This window comes from Geospiza fortis, unplaced genomic scaffold (genome assembly GCF_000277835.1).
Source record: "Geospiza fortis unplaced genomic scaffold, GeoFor_1.0 scaffold112, whole genome shotgun sequence".
In the NCBI taxonomy this organism is placed as follows: domain Eukaryota; kingdom Metazoa; phylum Chordata; class Aves; order Passeriformes; family Thraupidae; genus Geospiza; species Geospiza fortis.
This window is the reverse complement of record NW_005054298.1, coordinates 16,632,907-16,655,473: the sequence shown is the minus strand read 5'-3', so window position 1 is coordinate 16,655,473 and position 22,567 is coordinate 16,632,907. Positions and strand designations below refer to the sequence as shown.

Below are 22,567 nucleotides of genomic sequence, written 5' to 3'. Positions count from 1 at the left end.
CAAGAAAAAGAAAAAAAAGGTATTTCAGATTAATAAGGCTTTTCTTATATATTTTTTTGCTTATGACTTATTCCAGCCTAAGGCATAATAGAAAAAATCCAATTTTTAAATAGATGTAAAAATAACAGAAAATATTTTTATTCTTACTGCTGGTCGAGGTATAGGCTTTTGTGGTTTCTTTGAACCCAATTTTTTCATTGCATTGTAGTATTTCTTCTGTTCTTCTGTCATGAAAATGTCTTGACCTCCAAAGTAAACCCAAGAGACAAAAACTGGTTACAATCATGTATCTTTATTGATTACTTATAAATAATACTAATAATCACACTCTCATCTGTGGGAAAATTTAGGACAGATATAAAAATCCTCTTTTATGATTTTTATATTAAGTATTAAGCTACAGAAAGTGTTGACTTCAGCAGCTGGAACACTGATACCTTTTCAGGCAGTGCTGACAAAACACAAAGACTAAAGAGGGTATGAATAAAGATAATACAATGTTTGTTATCAAAGTTCAGAAATCTATACTGCTGAGCTTTGTGACATGAAGGTAGTATAGCAAAGATTTTTTTATAGCTACATTTAGCTATTTCAGTGGTTAGCCTTTTTATGAGTCAATTAAGGCTTCAGTCTCAAATCCACATCTTAACAAAGATGACATTGAGTATTTCACTAACCATGGAGAATCATAGATTGTCATTTGTCCATCTAACCCTCATCAAGCCAAATTATAAGCTTTAATAATTTAATGTATTTACTATGCGGCACTTTAACTAATTTATCATAAAAATATTAATAAAGTTGTCATCAGTGGACCAAAAATAAGAATTTTTTAATGTTCTTTTCAGAATAATAATGAAGTACTTATCTTCTTTTTCTGCTGGTTGAAATTGTCTATGATGACACCAATAAAAAGGTTCAAGGTAAAAAATGATCCAAAGATGATAAAGATGACAAAGTAAAGATACATGTATAGGTTATCTTCATACTTGGGCTGATCCAAAACCTGCAAAAAAGGCATAGAAACTACACATTAGTTTAACAGTGAATACAAAATATTTGCTTGTGGAGATTTCACTGCTACAGGCACTCAGGAAACTGCACAGCATTGTGGAAGAGGCATCCAAGCCATGTTTAGACTAAGCATATTTTCTTGCTATAGCTATGCACTTTCACTGTACTACGGCAGGCCTCCTGCTGTAAGTGCAGCTTACAGAAAAAAAAAAAAAAGAAATGGAGCTTTACTAGTATAGTTTATTCAATTATCTACTTAGAACTGGAAGAAAACTTGCACCAAGGGAACAAGGGGCAGGACAAAGGGTAAGAAAATGCACAAGTCTAATTAAAAATAAGCCCTAAAGAAAGCAGTCAGGCAGCTTGCAGAGCACAATGAAAGCCTTAACTATAAATAAGATCAGTATTACAAAAAAAACCCCAAAAACCTCTCTGTGATGGTGTCTATTTCCAGATATAAAGAATGGCTCAATGCATAATGAGAGGAGGAAAAGGTATTTCATGGCAACAGGTGTGTTGTAAGATTGGGGAATTTTGATTCAAGTGTACCATAGAGAAAATGGAATACTTTAGGACTGCTCCTCTGCTTACCTCATTTCTTGTATTTTTCCCATGGTTTCCATTTTCTTTAACTACAAAAATTATAGTAACTCTTTGTTCTTTCATTTTTACTGTAATTTCTGAAAGAGTTAAAATTACATTCTCATATCTTGGAGCTCATACAATCAAAACAAATGGAGTCAAGGGACTATACTTACATTACGAGAATCCACAGCTGCGTACATGATATCCATCCATCCTTTAAATGTAGCCTATAAACAGAACACAGGTGTTTAGGTCACACTGTTCCTGGGAAATGGCTTGTCAGAAGCATTTTTTAGGAGCTGAAGACTAAATGTCTTTAGTACTCATCATGAAAACCAGCAGAGTGAAATCCTAATAGCTGACTCTTGCTTTCTAGTCTATGTTTTATTCATGTACAAGAATTGCAAGCCAACTCTAATATCTGACTATAGAGGGGCAACATCCATTAAGAACTTTTGTCTATTATGAATAATATCTGGTGTAGAAGTTATTTTTTTTTGTGCATGAGCATTAGAGGTTTACTTGATACAGATTCAATGCAGCTAAGGTCTATTATGTTTGAATTACATTTTTTTCTCAGAGTCAGTATATTATCTGGGCTTTGTGTTACTTCTTCTGTAGAGTTATGGATTTATCTCACACTTCATAATTCAAACCAAGAATTGAGACAAAATTTCTAAATTAAAAAAATAAGTAAAAATCTTTTTACTGTTGTAGGTAAACAATAGAGACACAGAAAGATAAATAGATGTTAAGGACTGGTGACTTACCACTTGGAGCAGAGAAAGGTAACCAAGGCCTACGTTGTCAAAGTTGACCTTCACATTCTTCCAGCGGGCGGTTTCGTTGTTTTGTATGAGCTCCTCACACTGACTAAAGTTGTTAATTTGGCTGATATCAAATCTCTCATCAGTTGTAGTGTTAACACAGTAGTAAAACTTTCCAGCAAATAGATTTACTCCCATGATACTAAATATCAGCCAGAATATAAGGCAAACAAGAAGCACATTCATAATAGATGGAATTGCTCCTAACAGGGCATTCACCACAACCTGGAGTATAAATGAAACCGAAGAGAGACGTTGTAAGAACACACGCACCAGGATCTTACAAATGCTTCACATGTAACATGCAATTATAATTCTAATATTGGTGTTACACTTCAATCGTTGAGAGTAACAAGTCAGAAAAGCAGCATAGAGAAAAGATAAATTGCCAAACTTAATTAGAAGGAAAAATACAAATAGTAGCAAATGGTAGCTTTAAAGAATGGGTAAAATAAGAACCAGTAAAACAAACTAAAAAAAAAAATAAAGAGAGGAAAAAAGTATTTATCAGTGCTTTTTAGAATATTTATTTAATGTATATCTGCAAAACCATAATAATTATAATCACTGAATCAAACAAACCAAATTTTCAATACTACATGTTTACTGGATAAATCCAAGCAAGTTCAAATCTATTACTAAGCAAATTTCTAATTGAAATTAACTTTGAGTCATAAAACCAAATGATGTATGCATGTTCCTTTGGATGTTTGTATTTAGAATTGAAAAGTAGAAATGTTCAAACCAGGAAAGCTACTGAGTACCAGAACACACCAGGGCTGTTAGTGTTCAGGTAACTGGCAGATAAAACTTGAAAAAGAGACTCGATTTATTTCCCAAATGAATTTTGGGACAAATAAGGCTTCAGGAAAGAAAAATGTGAAAATGAGTTCATGTGTGATGATGAGCAATGATTAAAAACATGCCAGAATGAATATAAAACACTAAGGAAAATAAAATCTGGGAGAAAGTAGGTCCATTATGAATGAGAATTATTAATTTAATGATGGAATTGATGATGCTAAATTAATGAATTCCTATTTTAAATCTCCTTGTAAATAACTCTAAGAGTATAAAATTTTTTAAGTATAGAGCACTGCCACCAACTTTGCCAAAAGAGCTGAAGCAGATCTTAAAGTTTGCGCTTTTTTTAATGCAAAACACTAGCTATTACTTTGATGGGCTTTGTTATACTTCATTTAGCTTATATGATGCAAGTACTAGGGCAGATCCTCTAGCATAATAAATTTATTGTTTCTGTTTGAAATACAAATATGTAGTGAAGTTCTATAGAATTAGTGATTATAAATTAATCACTAATTATAAAATTAGTGATCCAGGTGGATGGGCTTTCATTCCTTGCCCTCTTACAGAACAGAAAATAGTAGATAGGTGATGAACCACCATCATGTCTACTATAAAGGAGAATTGGGCTGAAGGAAAGAAGAGATCCCTGTTGTACTTTCAGGGCCCCATTCCTGTCAAAACACTACCTCATTTGGGTGATACATACTTTGGACATTTGAGAGCCGATAGGACTTCAGTGAAATTGTTATATTTAAATTTAGGAACTGGATCAAATGAAGCTGCTTTCAATGTGAACTACTCCATTATAAAAGCACAGAATGGTGCATGGAATCCTAATTTTCCATGCTTTTTTGTTTGTTTGTACCTTTTTTCCACATATTGTAAATCAAATGTTTTAATAAGTGATTATATCTAGTGGGGAAATTTAAAACAAATCGGAATAGTTTCTTAATCATACTAAAAATTTCCTTAGCAATACCTGTTTTAAATTAATAAGCAAAAGTAATATAGAGTTGTATAAGTCAGCATCTGGTTTGAGAGGATTCCCTAACTGATGGATAAATCTCTTCTGACTATTTCAACAGTGCTCTCTTATGTTGACAAGCTTGTACTCAGCACTGTGAACCACATGACTGTAGGAGGCCATAAGATATTATTTGACCTAAGCAAAATGAACAGTCTAATAACTATGCTGAATTAGTTGAAATTGGAAAACCATGTACTCACTTATTTTGACAACAATTTGACTGGAATAATGAATGCAAGGTCATTTTTTCCCAATTTAGGAATATTTTCAAAATATATTAGTTTTTTTTTAATTGAAAGTTATCTCAATTATTTTAGTCAAAAATATAAGTAGATTTCTTAAATGTAATGATATCATCCATCAGGATCAATTTTTGAGATATAAAGGGATAGTTAATGAAGTGAAAATATTTGCACTTGAGCTTTCAGTCTCAGTACACCCAAGAATTCTGTTCCTCTTTGTGCTGCAGCTGCAGGTCCGGTCATGTTCTTTCTTTAATTGCTGGATTTCTACAGCTAACCTACTTTCTCTAGTATTAGTCTGAGTCCTGAAGCTACAGAGAACCAGCTTGTGATACGAATCATTTAAAGACGCTCAAAACATACGGTTGAGCATCACTGGAAGCACTGATCCCAACACCTTCCAGCTTCTACCAGTAGTAAGTCTGTGAGAAAAGGGGGCTAGGCCTGACAGCAAATGAAAGCAGGGGAAGCATAAGAAAGACATCAAACCCCTTGTTTTCTAGTTGAAAGAAAAAGGTATTAGTGCCTAGCACCATATAGCAGTGAGTGATACTGCTTGGGACAGAGCATGGACAGATTAATTATATTCCCACAGGCTATTTTAATGAAGTACCAAGCGCAAATTAAAGTATAACTTTCCTAGCAATACCATTGGTGAGAAGATGCAGGGAAAAAAAATAATATTTCTCATAGGGGCAATTTTTTTCTTTTAATTACTAGTTCGTATGGGCACAAGCTGAAATCCTAGAGAATTGTACAGTGTGTTAAAAACTGTACATGCACTGAACGAATTTCCTGCTTGTATATGGGAAGTGCTCAATGGAAGCAATTTAAGTGTCTATGCAAATATATGCATTGTACTGTATTGTCATATTTTCAGTTCATACATGATAAATACCAATGGAATGATTATGTTATGAACAGGCATATTGAATTTCCACATATCAGACCTTAAAATAGTCTTATATCAATCTCTCCATCAACTTCAGCTACTGTATCTTTAAAGACTAAACTTGGAATTAATTACTTTAAATAAGGCAAAATTCAGTACATCCATTGGAATATTTCAAGGTTAACTGCCTAACTAATGAAGTTATAGGTCACATTTCTAGTCTTAAGTGATCTAACTTCATCTACTACTTTTTATTGCATTTTTTGCTAAATGCATAAATCTTCTCCTCATATAGGTATGTACAAAGAGATACAGTTTGCAGATCAGGATCAAATGTGTAGATAAAGTTTACACCAACATGGAAGTCATGGGATTGACAATTACCCCTAAACCTTCATGACAAGGTTATTGGGTTTTTCCTTCAACAATAAATTGTCACTTAAGCAATTTTATATAAAATTTGAAATATTTTTATTTGGGGTTTTTTGTTTTGCTAATCGTTGTCATAAAAGAAACCCCAACAGTTAATATTATTTTAGTGAGATAATACTGATGCTTTACACAGGCCTCACCTCTGATATAAACATCCCAAATTTTCAAATTTGCTTTAGTAAAGGTCCAGAATTTTTTTGGAGCAAGGAAATGCTATTTCCTATTTGAATTTATAACACTTCATCAAAGCCCATTTCCTTTTTTGCTGAAGTCTCTTCTCTTACTTTCCACACACGGAGAACATGACATTTTCTTCAGAAGCTCACCAGTTTGTAGTTGACTTACAAATAAGCTAATCAGCTTATCACCTGGGGTGGCAAAGAATAGTGATCACAGGAGGGAGCTCACACAAGGATCCCTTTTAATTGTGGTGGGAGGGTTCCAGTTCAGGTGCATCTGCTGATGCCCACTATGGCAGTATGTCCAAGAGAGACAGACGGACCCTGAAGGTGTAAGCCAGACACCTTCCTGTGGCTGGAGCTAGAAATATCTGCCATGTCTGGTTGTTCACTACTACCCTTGAGAGAAACATTTCTAGAGCTTTTGCGTCATGGCTGAGTACATCAGGTCTTTGTCCATTTCAGTGCACTAAAGAAGTGATTTAAACTGACCACTTTGACTTTGCACTGAGACAAACTGAATGTGCCCTGCTGGGCAGCTGAGAGTCTCACCTGTGGTAACTGATAGAGTGATAACAAACAGCTGGGGACAGTAACTTCTCAAATATACCAGCAAAAGTCTAATATGTTTTCAGGCTGCTTAGTGCTCTACAGATTATACTCAACATTTTACAATCAATATGGAAAGCAATAAGCAACCAGAAATCATAAAACCAGCTCCACCTCTGATATGCTAGAAAAGTTTTCTTAAATAGAATGCAATGATTCTAATATGAAAGAAAGTATTTTAATAGTGCTAATTTACTTATTAAATACAAATTAATTACAAAACTTTTAGTTCCAAAAGACATTTCCAATTTCTATATACAGAATACTATGTTAAAAGATATAGACTATGTATGATAGTCTAAACTGGTACAAAATACACATGTGCATGCATACATGGATGTATGTGCACACACTTTTAAGAGGAAGTATTGAAGCTTTTTTAAACTGTTCTGACTAAAGCAGGATGTGTTTGTATAGGATAAATACAGTAATATTGCATAGATCCATGCAGTTGATAAATCCTTGGGCCCTCCATGAAAGTATGAAAACAGGGAAAGGCCAAGGAGCCTCATTAAGTGTAACAATATGTGCAATAAGACATGAATTCATATAAGCAGATGAAGCCTTTTGCTTATATGTTAGTGATAAATGTGAAGTATATAGGATGGTAGTGTAGCATTTCTGCATGGATTGGTCGTTAATTATTCTGCATGCATTGTTTCCGTGGATGCATGCATTATTTCAGATTCTTTTCACGTTGTCTTACCCTCATCCCTTCAAATCGCGACAAGGCTCTTAGAGGTCTCAAAGCTCTTAGTGTCCTAAGGGATTTAATCGCACCAAGTTCTGAGTAGCCCAAGGCATTAGCTGTTAAGCTAACCAAAGAGACCTACACAAAAACAGAAAGGCAATATTGCTCATTCATCTTTACATCCTTCTGATACATATGGTGGGAATGATGTGTGCCCTGAACTTCTCAAGAAGATTCAAGGCTGGACCTCTTTCTCCAGGAAACCCTCTATAATGCAGAAAAATTTTTATGTCAGACAAAGTAGAATAAAAGGATATTCTAGATACCTGTTGATGAAATCATGTTGATAGCATGGTATAAAAATGCCTTCTATAGTCACATAAACCAGTCAACATTTGGTGGGATTTAAACAAAAATGAAGTCACATGCAAAAACAAAACACCCAAAAGCTGGGTGAATTGGAATGGACAATTTAGGTCAGGACTTCCCATGATATCTTCAGGACTTGACGAGAATGTAAACGCTCTCAAAAACCACATCCAGACCTTGCTTTTGGTCAAATGTAACTTTCTAGTGTCCAGAAAATCTTATTCAACAGCCATAGCTACCAGTGCTGTTCAGATTTAACAGGACTAATCAAGACTGAGAACCAACTGTTTTTTAGACAATGGTAGAAGCTTCACTGTTAGGCATATCCACACTTCATTACATTCCCTGTGACTCCTTTAACCACTTCATCAAGTCTGGCTTGCATAACGCTGGTCTGGTCTGCAGGCAGATGAGTAAATAAACTAGAATAGCTGTAAAATAAATAATACAATTATCTTTCATCAATAATTCTTGGAAATGTATTTCTAATAGCCATGGGGAAGGAGTGGCCCTAATAAATCAAAAATAAAACATCACCTTCTATTTACATCTATTTAATGCCCTTCCCTTCCATCCTTCCTGCCCTCTCAATTGCTTCATCTTCAAACTGTTACTTTTGCTTTTTTATGTCAATCTCCTGTCTATGGATTAAAATGAATGCCTCAGATATTATTTTTTTTATTTTAAAAAATGCACCAAGGTAAGGTTGACATGAAAAACTAAAAAGCTAATAAAGCTAGTCACAGAAATAAATAAACCATATATTATCAAATAAGAATTAAATATTTGTTGATAAATACAAGTTCTACTGGTCATGGCAATTTATACATCAGATGATTGAGCCAATACATATTTTACAGAGGTATAGACTCGATCATAAAATACTATATGAGCATATAGTCATGTCTTATCACAGGATTTGCAATGCCGGCCTGGATTTACAAGGTATAGCGTTTTCCAGGCTCCGTGTAGTAAAGAGCTCCACTGTAGTTTTAGGGAGATATTCAGCAATTTCTATGGAATTCTGGTGATTTTCGTAATGCACTAATAGGTGGTCTAAAACATACCCTTAACTTGGGAATTACATCTGTGGAACCGAGAGGTAAATCAGGCTTTTGGGGATGGAAGGGAAATGAACATCTGCTATACGGTCAAAGATCTGTAGTCTTCCATTTATGCTAGCCAGTTCTTTACATACATTGTTGAGCATGTAGACCTGAAATTACAATGCACTTCTCACTAGGTCTTCTTCACACAGTATGTATCTGCTCTTTGGTAGTGCAGCCTTTGGAAAATCATGTGGGAACCCATTCTAGGGGAGCTCATCTGTGGTTCTCTGAACTGTCTCTTTGAGGTCACACCCATGATACAGTGAAAAGTGCAAGGGTACTGAATAGTACAATGGAACTGACAATTCCTAGCAATATTTTCCTTTCATTTTGCACAGAGTAATTGACAGGACACTTAGAGTAATTAATTAGAATATTAGAAAAAGTTTGAGAAATTGCTTCCATACACAAAATAACTGAAGAGGATGAACAGCATCTTTTCTATACCATCAAAAATATAGTAAAAAGCATAATTTCAAGAAAGAATTACAACTTCATAAAACTAGAGAATTTTAAAAAAACATGTCTAGAGAAATAAGTATATCCAAATTTTTTTTCCATTCTGAACAGAATTATAAACCATACCACCACACCAGTTAAAATAGAGTTTTTGTTGACTAGAACAGAAATCTTATCCTGAAAACATAATATTCTTTTTTTTAAGCCTATCGTACAGGACGTGAAAAAGAATACATACATCAACAATCAGGAAGTCCAGCCAGCACCATGCATTCGTGAAATAGGTTTGAAAACCATAAGCAACCCATTTTAAAAGCATTTCCAGAATGAAGATATAGGTGAAAACTTTGTCAGCATATTCCAGCATGGTCTTGATAGTTTTACGTTGCTCTATGTAGATATCTTCAAATGCCTGGAAACAAATTAAAATGAAGTTTGAAGAGTGGTCCTACAGTACGTTTTGTGTATTGCTGTTCAGCTCAGCTGAAAAATGAACATTGTTTGGACCCAGCCTTATGAAAAGTATTAAGTGAAAACCAAAGTTATACTTGAGGGAAAGATACGTGCGTTATCATCGTGAATATTTTTTCAATTCAAATTTTTTCCTGGCCATTCCTATAGGACACTGCAAATTGTGAAGACATTTAATTATATCTTGCAGATATATATTTATATTAGAACATATATTAATTTGACATCAAATTCTAATTTGTTACCTGTAGCTATGCGACTAACTGTATTTTTAAATGCTTGCTGTTTAAAATCACAATAGTCACAATAGTTCCACACTTAATTTACCAGAGCACCGCTGCTGAGAAGAATCATGAAGACTATGAAGGTCTCAAACCAGTTGTGTTCAACAATCTTATAGCAGGTTTTCCTAAGATTCCACCAGATTTTCCCCTTTCCTTCTTCTACACTGACTTGACAGCATTTGAATCTCCGTACACACCCTAAATGTGACAATAAATTTTAAGATGTCAGAATAAAGTAAATATTTATTAACTATCACAATGAATGGTAATCATTTGACTTATTTCTTATCATAGTACTGGTGCATTAGATCCTTATAATTCCTCTTTGAGCATTTTTGTTTAGTATTTGAATTTAAATCTTTGTATCTTTTGCAATACCTTCCAAAGAGAGAGAACACCAAGAACAGTAAATCTATGGCAGTAACTCTGAAAAAGTTACTAATACTATCAGATATTACAACTATAATCACTAAACTTCTTGTGATTTTGAATAAAAAGAGAATCCTGCACAAATCTACACCACTAGGTCTATTTATCTTGCCTTTATTTTGCTTTGCCTACCTTCTGTAAAACAAGCTTCTGGCTCTAGAACTTCTTCTGGTTCTGCTTCTTGCTGTTCACCTTCTGGAGGTAGTCCAATATCAACTGTGCTGCCTTCTGATGAACTGGATGCATTCAATTTCTGTGAACGAAATCCCACATAATTACTTTTTCCAGTTTTATTATTTTGAATAGAAATTTATGTTGGAAATGTATATAAAAATATTTTGAATTTATTCAGTGCTGTGATACTAAAATAACTTCTTATCTACAATCTATAATGCCAAATTGCTCTGCTACAGGTGAGGTCACAAGATTAGAAACTACATAATGTGCATTTTCCCTATTGAAAATATTTTGATATTTTCATACAAGGAACTGCTGAAATTAGTAGAGTATTATTCTGAGCCACACATAAGAATTTTGAAGTGAAATTTCAGTAAGCTAAGAATGGGTGCTTTCCACATTTTGTACTGTTTAATTATTCCAATCATGTGGCTGCATTTTAGGTTACACTTTAGATAACATGTGTTAATACAAATAAATTTCCAAAATCATGACCAAACCAACAGCAAGCTGCACAGATGTATTTTCATGCCTCAAGTAAATATTATTCTAGCAAGCCTGTAAAAAGCTAAATCTAAAGTTTTAATGTAATGTTTTCATTATTATTGACATGAAAACACATATTATGAGTTTTATAGGATAATTTAATTATCTTTATTTCCAAAAGAGCAGCACATTACTTTAGGAGCAGTAGCTGATATTTTGCATACTCACTTGCCAATGCATTTTCTGAATTTATTGTGCATTTTGAAACTACTTATTACTTTGGTACAGTACACATAGATGTCCAATTACTATAAATGGCCAAAAAAAATTTGAATGACTAAAGTTAAATTCTTTTAAAACAATATTGTAAGAAAATAATACTGCATCAATAAATCATACCAATATTATAATCCAAACCTTAATAATTATTCTTTCACACCATCATATGATGCTGGCAACAGACAAATATGAGTACTATAATAAGTAAAAGTAGTTTGATTACAGCATTCTATGACTCTTCTAATGTTATCACTATATGGAGTATAACATCAGTAAAATGGCTGCATTGATAAGTAGCTAATCTTATAAAGGGAATGATGTAAGCAGATTTAGAATAGAGTCTATAGGGAAATAATATTAGACAGAGATGTCCTATGATAACATTAAAGATATGCATTTTTGCTGACACTTAAATCTGAAGTTAGAGGCATTATTCCTTTAAAATATTTCTGAGTAGCTTCAAATCCTATAGAGTTTTTTGTAAAAGAAACGTAAGCAGTATTAGTCTGTGGATACAAAAATTAACTTGAGACATTTAATGGAATTTTACATAACAACAAATATTCGGTATGTTCTTTAAACAAAAAGAAGATTTATGTCTTTCTCCCCCATTCTGATTCCATTGAATCACACTGACAATATATTGTGTTGTGATTCTTACATAAGCTTAACTTTGATTTTTGTGTCTCATGGTTCACTAGAGAGCACATTTCAGAGGAAGGCTGAGCAAATGGAAACATATATTGGAGGGTGTATTATGCACCTAGTTTCAGTGATATCTGCACACCCATTTCATCTATACTTTTTTGAATTTCCCAGCTTAGAAATTCATATCTCATCTTTCTGCATGAGTATAAACATCTGTTAAGGTCAGGTCCAATGTACAAAGAGATGGATGCACACTTTTCTGCAGATAATTTTTGAAAAATTTCAGATTGCAATATGTTTGAATTATAGATAATGCATGGCAGTTTGGTCATTGTGGAATACTGCCTCTAAAATGGAGAAACTAGAAAGTATGGGATAAATACTGTAGTCATCAAGTAAGGACCACAGCGTTTAAACATCAGTGGAAGACAATCATCAGTTTGAGGAAAAGCCAGAAATACCATAAATGCAAGGTACATTAAAAAATTACATATTATGTTAAAAATTACCATTTATCAATACAATACAGTAACTCATTTTAAAACTGAGAAGCAACTGTTTTTATTACATAGTGTTTTCTTAAAATGTTGCTTGCATCATTCCAATCTGGAGAGCATTTCTAGCAGAATGCTGTAGTAGTAGCAGAGCAAACAAAAATTATGAACTGGCTGAACCATAAGTTTGAAAGACCTACTGTCCATTCTTTTACAGGAAAATGAAGAGTTCAGTGACTCAGATATTATGCAGTTAGTTTAATGAGCAAAAAAGGGTAATGAATTCCTATTACTGAAATTGCTTAAGACTAACAGTTAACTCAACATGGAAGATTAGATATAGCTACTATAAGGAGAGATCACAAATATCAGATAGAAAGGTAAAAAATTATCAATAGAATAGTAAATTATCCAGAACATCAAAAAGACAACTTTATGTGGGGCATTGTGTATGGTGAGATGTATCTTTCAAGTCTCTTCTCAATAAAAAACTGCTATGCTTCATTTACAGAGCTGAAACAATAATCACAGGAGTTAAACTGAACAGAAAAATCCTAAATTTAATTAACAGAAGCTGATATTGAAATGCAACTATTAAATGCCTCATCCCACTGAGAACTCAGTTACTCTTCTGCTGATGTAACAGAGTATTTCCTTAGCATGCTGCTCTATTGTACCTGAATTTGGCCCCAACCAGATGGCATATATAGAAAAATATTACAAAAATTATTCAATAAATTCAGTCTGTAAAAGTTCAGCATCATTTGGGAAAGAACAAAAACTAGAAATTTTCAACAGTATCATTTCTTTTTTCATTTTTCTTCATTATTTTTAACATTGAATTTATTTTTTGGCATTATGTACAAAATTTATAAAATTTCGTATGCATTAGAAACAGCTAGAAAGATTTTATGATACAACATCTCAAGATTTTATCGACTCAATTAAATTCAGTATGCTAGCAAAACTTTTCATTAACATTTACATATTTCCACAGCAAACTTACGCTCTGGCATAAAGCAACTGACTCAGGGACTTTGTACTGATTTCTATGTATTCAACACAACATGACCTGGCAATGGATCATGTTATTGCTATCATGTTTGTCCATGCCTTAATACATAGGAAGACTTTTTCTAGCACTTACTGTGACTTACCAGTGTTCACACATATGGAATCCAGCTGGCTAGCTAGACTACCCCAACTGCAGACCCTGAGATGTTAGGTATGTAGCATATATCACAGTTCTTTACCTAAACATATCTGAAAGTTACCTTTATAAATTGCTCTCTGCTTATCCGCATTACAAAAACTGAATTTAGGCTATTTACTTAACATTAGCTTTTTTAAAAAATGAACCTATAGAAACAAGATAATAACAAAACCCAAGCATTAGCTTTGATCTAATAGTAAGTCCATTTTAAGCTTTTTGTTATACCATGTGCCTAGATTTCAAAAGGATTCAGTCATGTAGATTATAAGAGATTTATCAGGATCAAGCATTAGACACTTTTTGAGAGTTATGAGGATAGAAATTTTCTGAATAGTATGGTAAGAAAATTATTTTCAGAGAAATCTGTTTTCCAAAACCTTACAATGTACATACTCTACCTCCTTTTCGAAGAAAACAGTAAGGGGACAAAAGTAGTTAGATGTTTCTAAAGCAGCAGTATACTGATTATCCTAGAGATTTAAATATCTTTTACATCACATGTACCAACAGCCTTGCCAGACATGCTTTAGTCAGCAATACAGAACAGTATGAGATACAGATTTTAATTTAGCTTTCAAGATAGGAAAGCAGCTTGCCTATCAGAGAAGCATTGCAAAAAGCAGCAGCCAAGATTAGGTCAGGAAGTTTTTGACATAATTACTTTCTGAACCTTGACAACATCGCATAGATTCATACAATTCTGCTTCACTTACAGCCAGGCCACTTGTAACATTTCTTTGTTTGTTCCAAAGATGATTATCTGAGAGTAGATGGACAGCTCTTAGCTTAACATTTTTAACATTTAACAAAGGCTGAAATTTCATGATTGGCCAGGATGCCACTAATAGATGTTGAAATCATAATTTAAGGGATTGAAGGAGCAAAGAGTAGGACAGACATAAGCAGGAAGATGGCGCCAAGAGAAACCACGATTTTGATTTTGCTTTCAATTTCTTTTCTTCACAAATACCTGTGAAAATGCTAAATAATGGATATTAAATTGGTTTTATTTTCTCAGTGCTGTCTGGATGTCAGTATGAAAATGAAATGTTCTATGATATAAATGGCAATATTACATCCAAACTATCCAGTCTTTTTCAGTATGGCTATATCACCTATAAAATCTTCAAAGTGGTAGATATCTTTGTGATTCCACTGGTGTAATTAGGTGGAACCTGGATTTCACTCTTTCTAATGCTTGTGCAGTAAGGCAGAATAACTCTTGAAGTATTAAAATCCAGAACACTGTAAATCAAAGCAAAACAATTTTGTGGTGATTATTGGTTCCAAAAACTGCAAAAACCCACTATCTCTGAATTATAGTCCACTCTGGACTTTATTGATATTCATAATTCCTTTGATCTATTTATTAATGAGAATTTATTAAATGAAAATATTTGCAAAAAAAGTTGTATGAAAGCTAAAACATTTTAAGTACCAATGGAAATATGCTCCAGTGGGAAAAAGCTCTCCCACCAGTACCTACTTTAAAAGGCTCTTTAATTCATACAAGCAATAGTGAAAGGATATTTCTGAAATAGAGTAAGGGAACAACTGTTTGCAAATATTAATTAAGCAAACTTTCGTTAACTCTAACATTAACAACTTAATATCATCCACAGTGAATCACAATATGCTAATACAATGTTACCAATTCACAATACAAAGCCTAAATTCTTCAGAGTATCAAGGGATTTTAAATAATTACTATTTTAAAATCAAAATACATTTTATCAGAACAATTATTCTTTACAAAATATAAGAGGAAAAGCTCTGGAGTAGGTATGTTTTAATTCCACTGATTTACAAAACTGAAAGCAGCAACTGTGGTGTTCTAAATATTATGGCATTGTTTAAGAGGTGAAATGTAAATCACATTGAAGCTGAGGAACTTCTGCACATTTTGATCCAAACTCAGTGGTTTATTCACTTGAATGCTAAACTTTGTCTATTACTGATGAGATGAGAATAAGTTTCTCAAGGTAGACAATTTTATCTATTTGGGGAGGTAATAATTTTTGACCATAAATTAAAGAGCTATAATAAGATTGAATTGGGCCACATCTTGCAATCAGTGTTCTCTTTGCACCTCTACACCTAAGTGTGAGTGTAAGTAAGAGCAGAACTGATGTCTGAATGTTTAACCAGCCAAATAACAGTTTTGTATGAATTCTTTCAACCAAATTACGGTCACATGCTTTGGCTGCAGAAATTAAATTAATTTCATGCTTAATGGTGCTCCAAGTACTGCACATTAATCTCCAAAATAATGAAATGCTTATACAAGTACTAAAGAAAAGCACTTCTAAAAAAAAAGTGAAAAATAAAAACATGACTATGACGCGTTTGCAGGTTACCTCCATTATAAGTTAAAAGACAATAATATGAAAGTTTTCTAAAACAGCTAGCAGCTTTTCATTATCAATACAATTTACAGATGGACTTATATATAAATATAAGCTTCTGATGAGAAATGTGGCATATGTGTTACATATCCTGCCTTCCCTCAAAGCAAAAGAAAACCCTTCAAAAACAGAATCCTGAATTCTGTATCATCAAGATTAGGAGAGGTACATAGCATGCACTGCAAAATACTATTAAAGTATTATGGAGAGGATCAGAACCACAGAAATCCTGGGGCTGCCGCTCTTGCCTGCCCATGCCGTGATGCGAGTCCTGTGGCTCAGCAGGGAGCAGCTGTGCATGTTGGTACTTATTGCAATGAATGGGACAGGATCATAGCTGAAGAGCATGCAGGCCAGTCAATATTGGCTAAAAGGTGATTAAATAGTATATAGAGAGATGTATAACTTGCTTAGGTAACCTGTGTAAAACTGGTGACACGATGCTCTGCCTCGCTAAAAGGCACCAGAGCTGCCCGCTTGACTGATCCAGCTTGGTTCTACTCCTGTGAGAAGTAAGAACGGTAGGAAATGAAGTTCAGGACACAGCACCTCTGGTTTTTTGCACTGAATATTGCTTAGAGTAAAATATACATTATTAATGTGTCTGCAACAGCATTAGGAGAGCCCATTTTCTTCAAAGCACTGAAAAATATTTTGTCATTGCTATATCTTGGAGTTTTTATTGGCCTATAAGTTACATTTAACATAAATTAATTATTATTACCCACTATTAGGATTATTTTAACTAATTATTATACACTCATACAGGTACTACAAAATTTTCAATATAAACCATCCTCATAGTACTTTAAAACCTAAAATGGAAAACAATATATTTTTGGTTTCTACACTAAATAGCAGTACTGCAGCTCAGATCCACAGACCTTTATTTATAGGACAATGGACTCAGCACAGTGTTCCCACAATTATTAATGGCCTACTTCCATGATAAAGTTTTATTTAGTATTTTTTCTCTAATTTCCTTATTATATTGTATTCACCCACTGACATCCTTAGGCACACAATGTTTTTATAATTAAATTTATTTTAGGTTTCAGTAACTTTCTAGAAAATTCCTTGGTAATTCACACCTACTAAGCATGTACAACATTTTATGTATTATTTCTACAAAGGCATAATCTAGTTAACATTTCTATCAAACTGCTGGAAAGATACATGTGCTATAATAAAGAATTCACCAAACATTAACATGCTTAATTAAAACTTGCTAAGAAATAATAATTATTTTGTTGGAATTCAGCTTATTGCCCTATACAGTGAATACATGGACTTGGTTGTAGACACAGAAGCAAGCAGAAGCACACAAACACAACATCATCAGCATCTGGCTATCCTGTACAGTGTCCTCACAGCACCTGGATGTCTCAGCTGCCTTTCATCTGCAAATCTGCTAATTGAACACAGTTTGATGGCAGTTTCTGACTTAGATTTTTTCATTTGTGGCGTAAGGAATGAAGTGACTGGCAGACCAACTTGGCAACAGCAGTGTCATATAAACAGGAAAACATGAGAGGCCAGAAATGCAAGGCACATTATAGCACAGCAAAAAAAGAGGAAACCTCATAAAAAAGCCATTTGTAGTCAATTTTTTAATTTAAAAAATGCCTTATTTTCCTATGGAACATTTTCATTACAAGAGTGTTGGTCATCTGACTAATAAGCCAACACTATTTCAAAAAACCATGGTGGTTAAGAGTATCAAGTGAAGAGTAGGATCTAGGATTAAGATTTTAATGCTTTTGTGTCACACTTCTGTGATTCAAATCTACTTGAACTTTATGCACTTTCCTAAGAAATATGCTCACAATCTTTGCTTACTGCTGTGTCTCTCTTGAAAATCCCTGAAACTGATAAACATTCCCTTAATTTTTTCACCTTCAGCATCTGCACTAGTAAGAAATTTTGGCCCCAAATATACTCAGCAGTTTCAGACTTGGCCAGTTGGAACTCCTTGGCACTAGCTCATCCCTGACTTAATATACATTTCTTTGTCTTATCACCTGTTTGCAGTTCCTGAAGCACAACAACATTAAGGGCCTCCAAGAATACAATGAAGACACTGTTTTCTTTTAAATATGGTAGGTGGTATAGAAAGGCTTTATTTTATGGTGGAAACTTAGTGACTGGAGTTCATGCCTCAAATGTGAGATAACCTGCTTTAAAACGTTTCCAATAGGAAGTCTATACTTCTGTCATCTTGTAGAACAACCCAGTGAGGGTCCTTCCGTGGGGAGAAAAGAAAGATTTGGCTAATGAATACAGTCAGCAGTCACATCACCCTGTTACACAGTGAAGTAAGAGATGCACCATTGTCGTACTCAGCCCTGCTAACCACCAGCACAGAGGTTTGTGTAAAGCTCACCCTCCACCTCTCCTACTGACAAAGTGCTCTTGTGCAATGAGGAATAGAACAACTGAAGGTTAAACTTCAACTGATTTGTTCTACACCCAAGTATGGTTTTGAAGAGTAAGATAAATATTAATACAATCAATCTGAAAAAAATATTTTATAAGAATAATAAAGACATTTGTGATAAGAAAATATGACTAAATGTGTAATGCAGTTGGTACAGAAAAGGATCTCAGGCAGAAAATTACTAGAATCTTACTCATATTTATACTCTCAGATTCAAGTAAGAGAAAATCACTAATGAAAGCCTTTATGTTAGTTTATGTCTACCCCACAGCATGCAATACTGTTCAAAAATACCCATGCTAATGCTGAATGAACTAGCATCAGTGCTAAGCATTGCACAGACTTACTCCACTTGAGCTGATGTGCCTCCACCACTTTCAGTTGTGCAGGACAAAGCAGTGGGTTAATAATACGCACACAATAATAACGCCTTGGCATCCACTCTAACTCTCAGTGCTAGATTGGATTTATCCTCTTGGCACCACCTTGTGCCAGAAAGAGGTACATTTTATTAGTCACAGTAGGTAACAGATTCAAATATCTTAAAGCTTTGAAAATAACAATGAGTAGTCAAATGAAAGGATCTTATACTAGGATATTAAGCTTGGTAGCTTTTTTACCATAAGGCCATTACTTCACTTCAGTGGTTCTGTAACCATCAGATGGATTATTAGTGATTTATTTGCCATTGTTTAGTGATGCTAGTCCAGTATTCAAATGCACATATCTATGATGTATATGGATGCATTTTCACTATATAAAAAAGGTTAAAAACATCAGAATGAACTGGTAAAAAAGCAGATTAAAAAATAAACTGCTCTAATGAAATAAGCATGGAGAAATTTCCACCAGCCATACACACTTTGTATGACTTCTGATATCCAGGACTATTTAACTGGTTCCTTTGCTTGTTAAGGATTTAACTAAATAAAATAGAAAAAAAATATTAATTTTCTAAAAACTTTTCTTATGTATCTTGATTGTTACTGTAAATGCAATATTGTATCACCATCATTCAAAACTCACAACCTTACATGAATTTACCTTAAACAACATTACAAGTTTGTATATGCTGTTGTAAAAGAGGTAAAGAAAGATTTGAATTCAACACTAGTAACCTCAGAAAAAAAATAGAAAAACATCAGAGTATTTTAAAGTTAGAAATAGGTTTACCTCTTTGCTTTCTTCCAGGTCTGATTCACTGCTGAACTCCTCTGTGTTTAAATTTTCAAAATCTGATTCTCCAACAGCAATAGGCACTGTCACGGTGAGACTTGGGTTGTTTATAAATGACATGTAATCACTTTCATCAACAACATATTTTTCCACACTGCTGCCTATGCCACTGGTAGTTCCATTCCCATCTTTGAGATAGGCAAGGTTTTTACCTATGTCTACTATTGTATGGTTGGAAATACAGCTGTCTTTTTTATTGTTTAGGTCTTCAAGAGGTTTGATTTCGTCTAAAGCTTTCTGTTTTCTAACAAAGGCTTTTTGGATGAATTCACGCACTTTTCTCTTCACATAATCTATGCCTTTCTGAATCCTTGCCACAGCAATCTGGAGATTGTTCATTTCATTATCATCGTCTGTAGCAGCAAGGTTGTCTGAACTAAATGAGCTCAGCAGCAAGGCCAGAAATAGGTTGAGTACCTAAAATAAAATAAGAAAAAAATTACTCTTATTTTTTAGTCATAAAAGATATGTCATAAAAAGTTTTTCCATATGAGATAATTTTTATTTCATACGTAACACTTTATTTCTATGTGCCTTTCTGCTATTCTTTTCAGTTTATAATCCCAGTTCCCAATATTTTATTATCTTGGCAGAAGCACTTTTAGCTGGTTTAACTGCACTAATACATGTGAAAATTTGAGCTGTTCCTTGACTGTCTCCTCCACAATCTGCAGTAGCGCAGATCTGCTCCTCAACATGGAGAAAGACATAAAGAGGCAGAATACAACATAATGCAGTGGTTTATGCAAGCTATGTCCACTGTAGTGTTCATAGGACAGGGGAATGTAGGCAAAAGCCAGTCCTCTACAGTTCAACAGAGCATAGCTCTAGTATCTCTAATTCAGAATATAGTAACACTTTTTATTAGGCAAGTATACATGAGTCTATCTTGGTCCTGGACAGGAACACTAGCCAAGAGATAGAGTCCACAGATGTGGACTCAATTTCAAGAAACTATTTCATCTCAATTTCAAGAAGCTATTTAAGACTTTCTTGCATGACATTTTACAAACATACAAGAGAAATTTGGATTGCATGCAATTATGGCAGACCATGTGCAAAACTGATTTAAAAGAATTTAATTTAAAATCAGTTAAATTACATTTGTCAGTTCTTCCTGTTATGCCACAGTACTCACATTACTCTGGTGAGACTTGGTAGTGATGACTGTGAATAAGCATATTTATAAAATTTGTGGATCATACCAAAAAGATAAAGGATGCCAGCACTCAAAGAGAAAGAACTACAACTAAACATAATCATGGCAAGTTGGTGAAATGATTCAAAATCAATATTTTGTTTAATTCTGAAATATGGTTATGCAAAGGATTGTTAAGAAAAACTAAAAGTATATTAAGTGAAAACTGGCAAGGTGGAAGCACTGCAGAAACAGGTAGAGAGGCTGCATCAGGAAAGCAATGCTGGTACGGAAATCTCATGTGTCTTTTGGGGATGTACTACAAGGAATGCTCAGTGTAAGAAATGAAAGTATCGTTATTCCACATTACTCAGTACTTGTGTCTTTATTCAAAATGTTGCTTGGGAGGAATTCAGAAGCTAGAAGCAAAAGGGATAAGCCATTTACAAATCATTATTTATGAGAAAAAAATTGAAGAGTCAGAATTGTTTTGTTTCCCAGAGAAATGACTCAAAGTGGAAACAGTAAGCTTTTAAGTATTATAAATGTTGTCATAAAAACCAGCAGTTTTCTATCAATATTGAGATAATTTAGTTTAGTTGGCTGTAAAAGGTGATTTAAATTAGATGTTTTTTTAAAAGGCACTCTTAACTGTAAGCATAATTCAGCCCTGCTCTTACTAAAGAGGTTATAAACTTCTAGAGATTTAAAAGAAAAATAGACAAACACTTTTCATAGATAATCAAGGTATATTTGAACCTGGTGTACAGAAAGGGCAAGTGAACTACATGATTCCTGAAGTTCTTCTCTAGTTTTCATTTTAGATTTCTAAATTATGAAAACCAAGAGGTATGTCCTAAGAGTTTTAAAAAATCCCCACTGATTACATACCACTAGGTTTCCAATCACCATGACCATCATGAAGACTGTAAGGCACATGGTTTGGCCTGCAACCTCCATGCAGTCCCACATGGTTTCTATCCATTCTCCACACAGCACTCGGAATACAATCAGGAAAGAGTGGAAAAAGTCGTGCATGTGCCAGCGAGGAAGTTCACAGTCACTGGAGATCTTGCAGACACATTCCTTGTAGCTCTTCCCAAAGAGCTGCATCCCAACCACAGCGAAAATGAACACAATGATGGCCAGCACCAGGGTCAGATTCCCCAGAGCCCCCACTGAGTTGCCAATAATCTTAATCAGCATATTTAGAGTTGGCCAAGATTTTGCCAATTTGAAAACTCGAAGCTGCAAAACAGAAGAATGGTATACGGTTCTTTATTATCTAAATGTAATGAAATTAACGCTATATGTTGCATATTTCAGTTACCATGTGTCTACATCATGACTCTTGTAATCTTTAGAAGTTACAAAATTTCTGATTCCAGTTCTTTGTACAATACTACACATCAGCAGTGTTAAGTCCTGATTCAAGTGACTAGAAATCAAATATAATATCTCTGTGCTCATTTCAATTACATTGAAATTATCACAAAGACTCCTATTCAGACTTTGACTCTTTTGGTGACTTTAGGTATTTATAAAGAAGTTTTACTTGTTAAAGAAGTTGGACGAAACAGTCTTTCTCCTGTAAACTCTGAGAAAATATTACTAAAAATAAATGAGCA

General features: G+C 34.0%; 1 protein-coding gene across 2 annotated transcripts in view; it reads right to left on the bottom strand.

The window, feature by feature from the left end:
• The window catches only part of SCN2A (sodium voltage-gated channel alpha subunit 2), a 73,301-nt gene that overhangs the window by 4,714 nt on the left and 46,020 nt on the right, over window positions 1-22,567 (bottom strand). For both annotated transcript variants that reach the window (XM_031055796.1, XM_014306734.2), the window contains exons 16-25: window positions 21,831-22,187; window positions 19,739-20,218; window positions 10,559-10,679; window positions 10,041-10,195; window positions 9,481-9,654; window positions 7,321-7,443; window positions 2,370-2,651; window positions 1,773-1,826; window positions 869-1,006; window positions 148-252 (exon numbers count right to left, since the gene is read on the bottom strand). In XM_031055796.1, coding sequence (XP_030911656.1) covers window positions 148-252; window positions 869-1,006; window positions 1,773-1,826; window positions 2,370-2,651; window positions 7,321-7,443; window positions 9,481-9,654; window positions 10,041-10,195; window positions 10,559-10,679; window positions 19,739-20,218; window positions 21,831-22,187 — 1,989 coding nt within the window. The remainder of the gene's footprint in view (window positions 1-147; window positions 253-868; window positions 1,007-1,772; window positions 1,827-2,369; window positions 2,652-7,320; window positions 7,444-9,480; window positions 9,655-10,040; window positions 10,196-10,558; window positions 10,680-19,738; window positions 20,219-21,830; window positions 22,188-22,567) is intronic.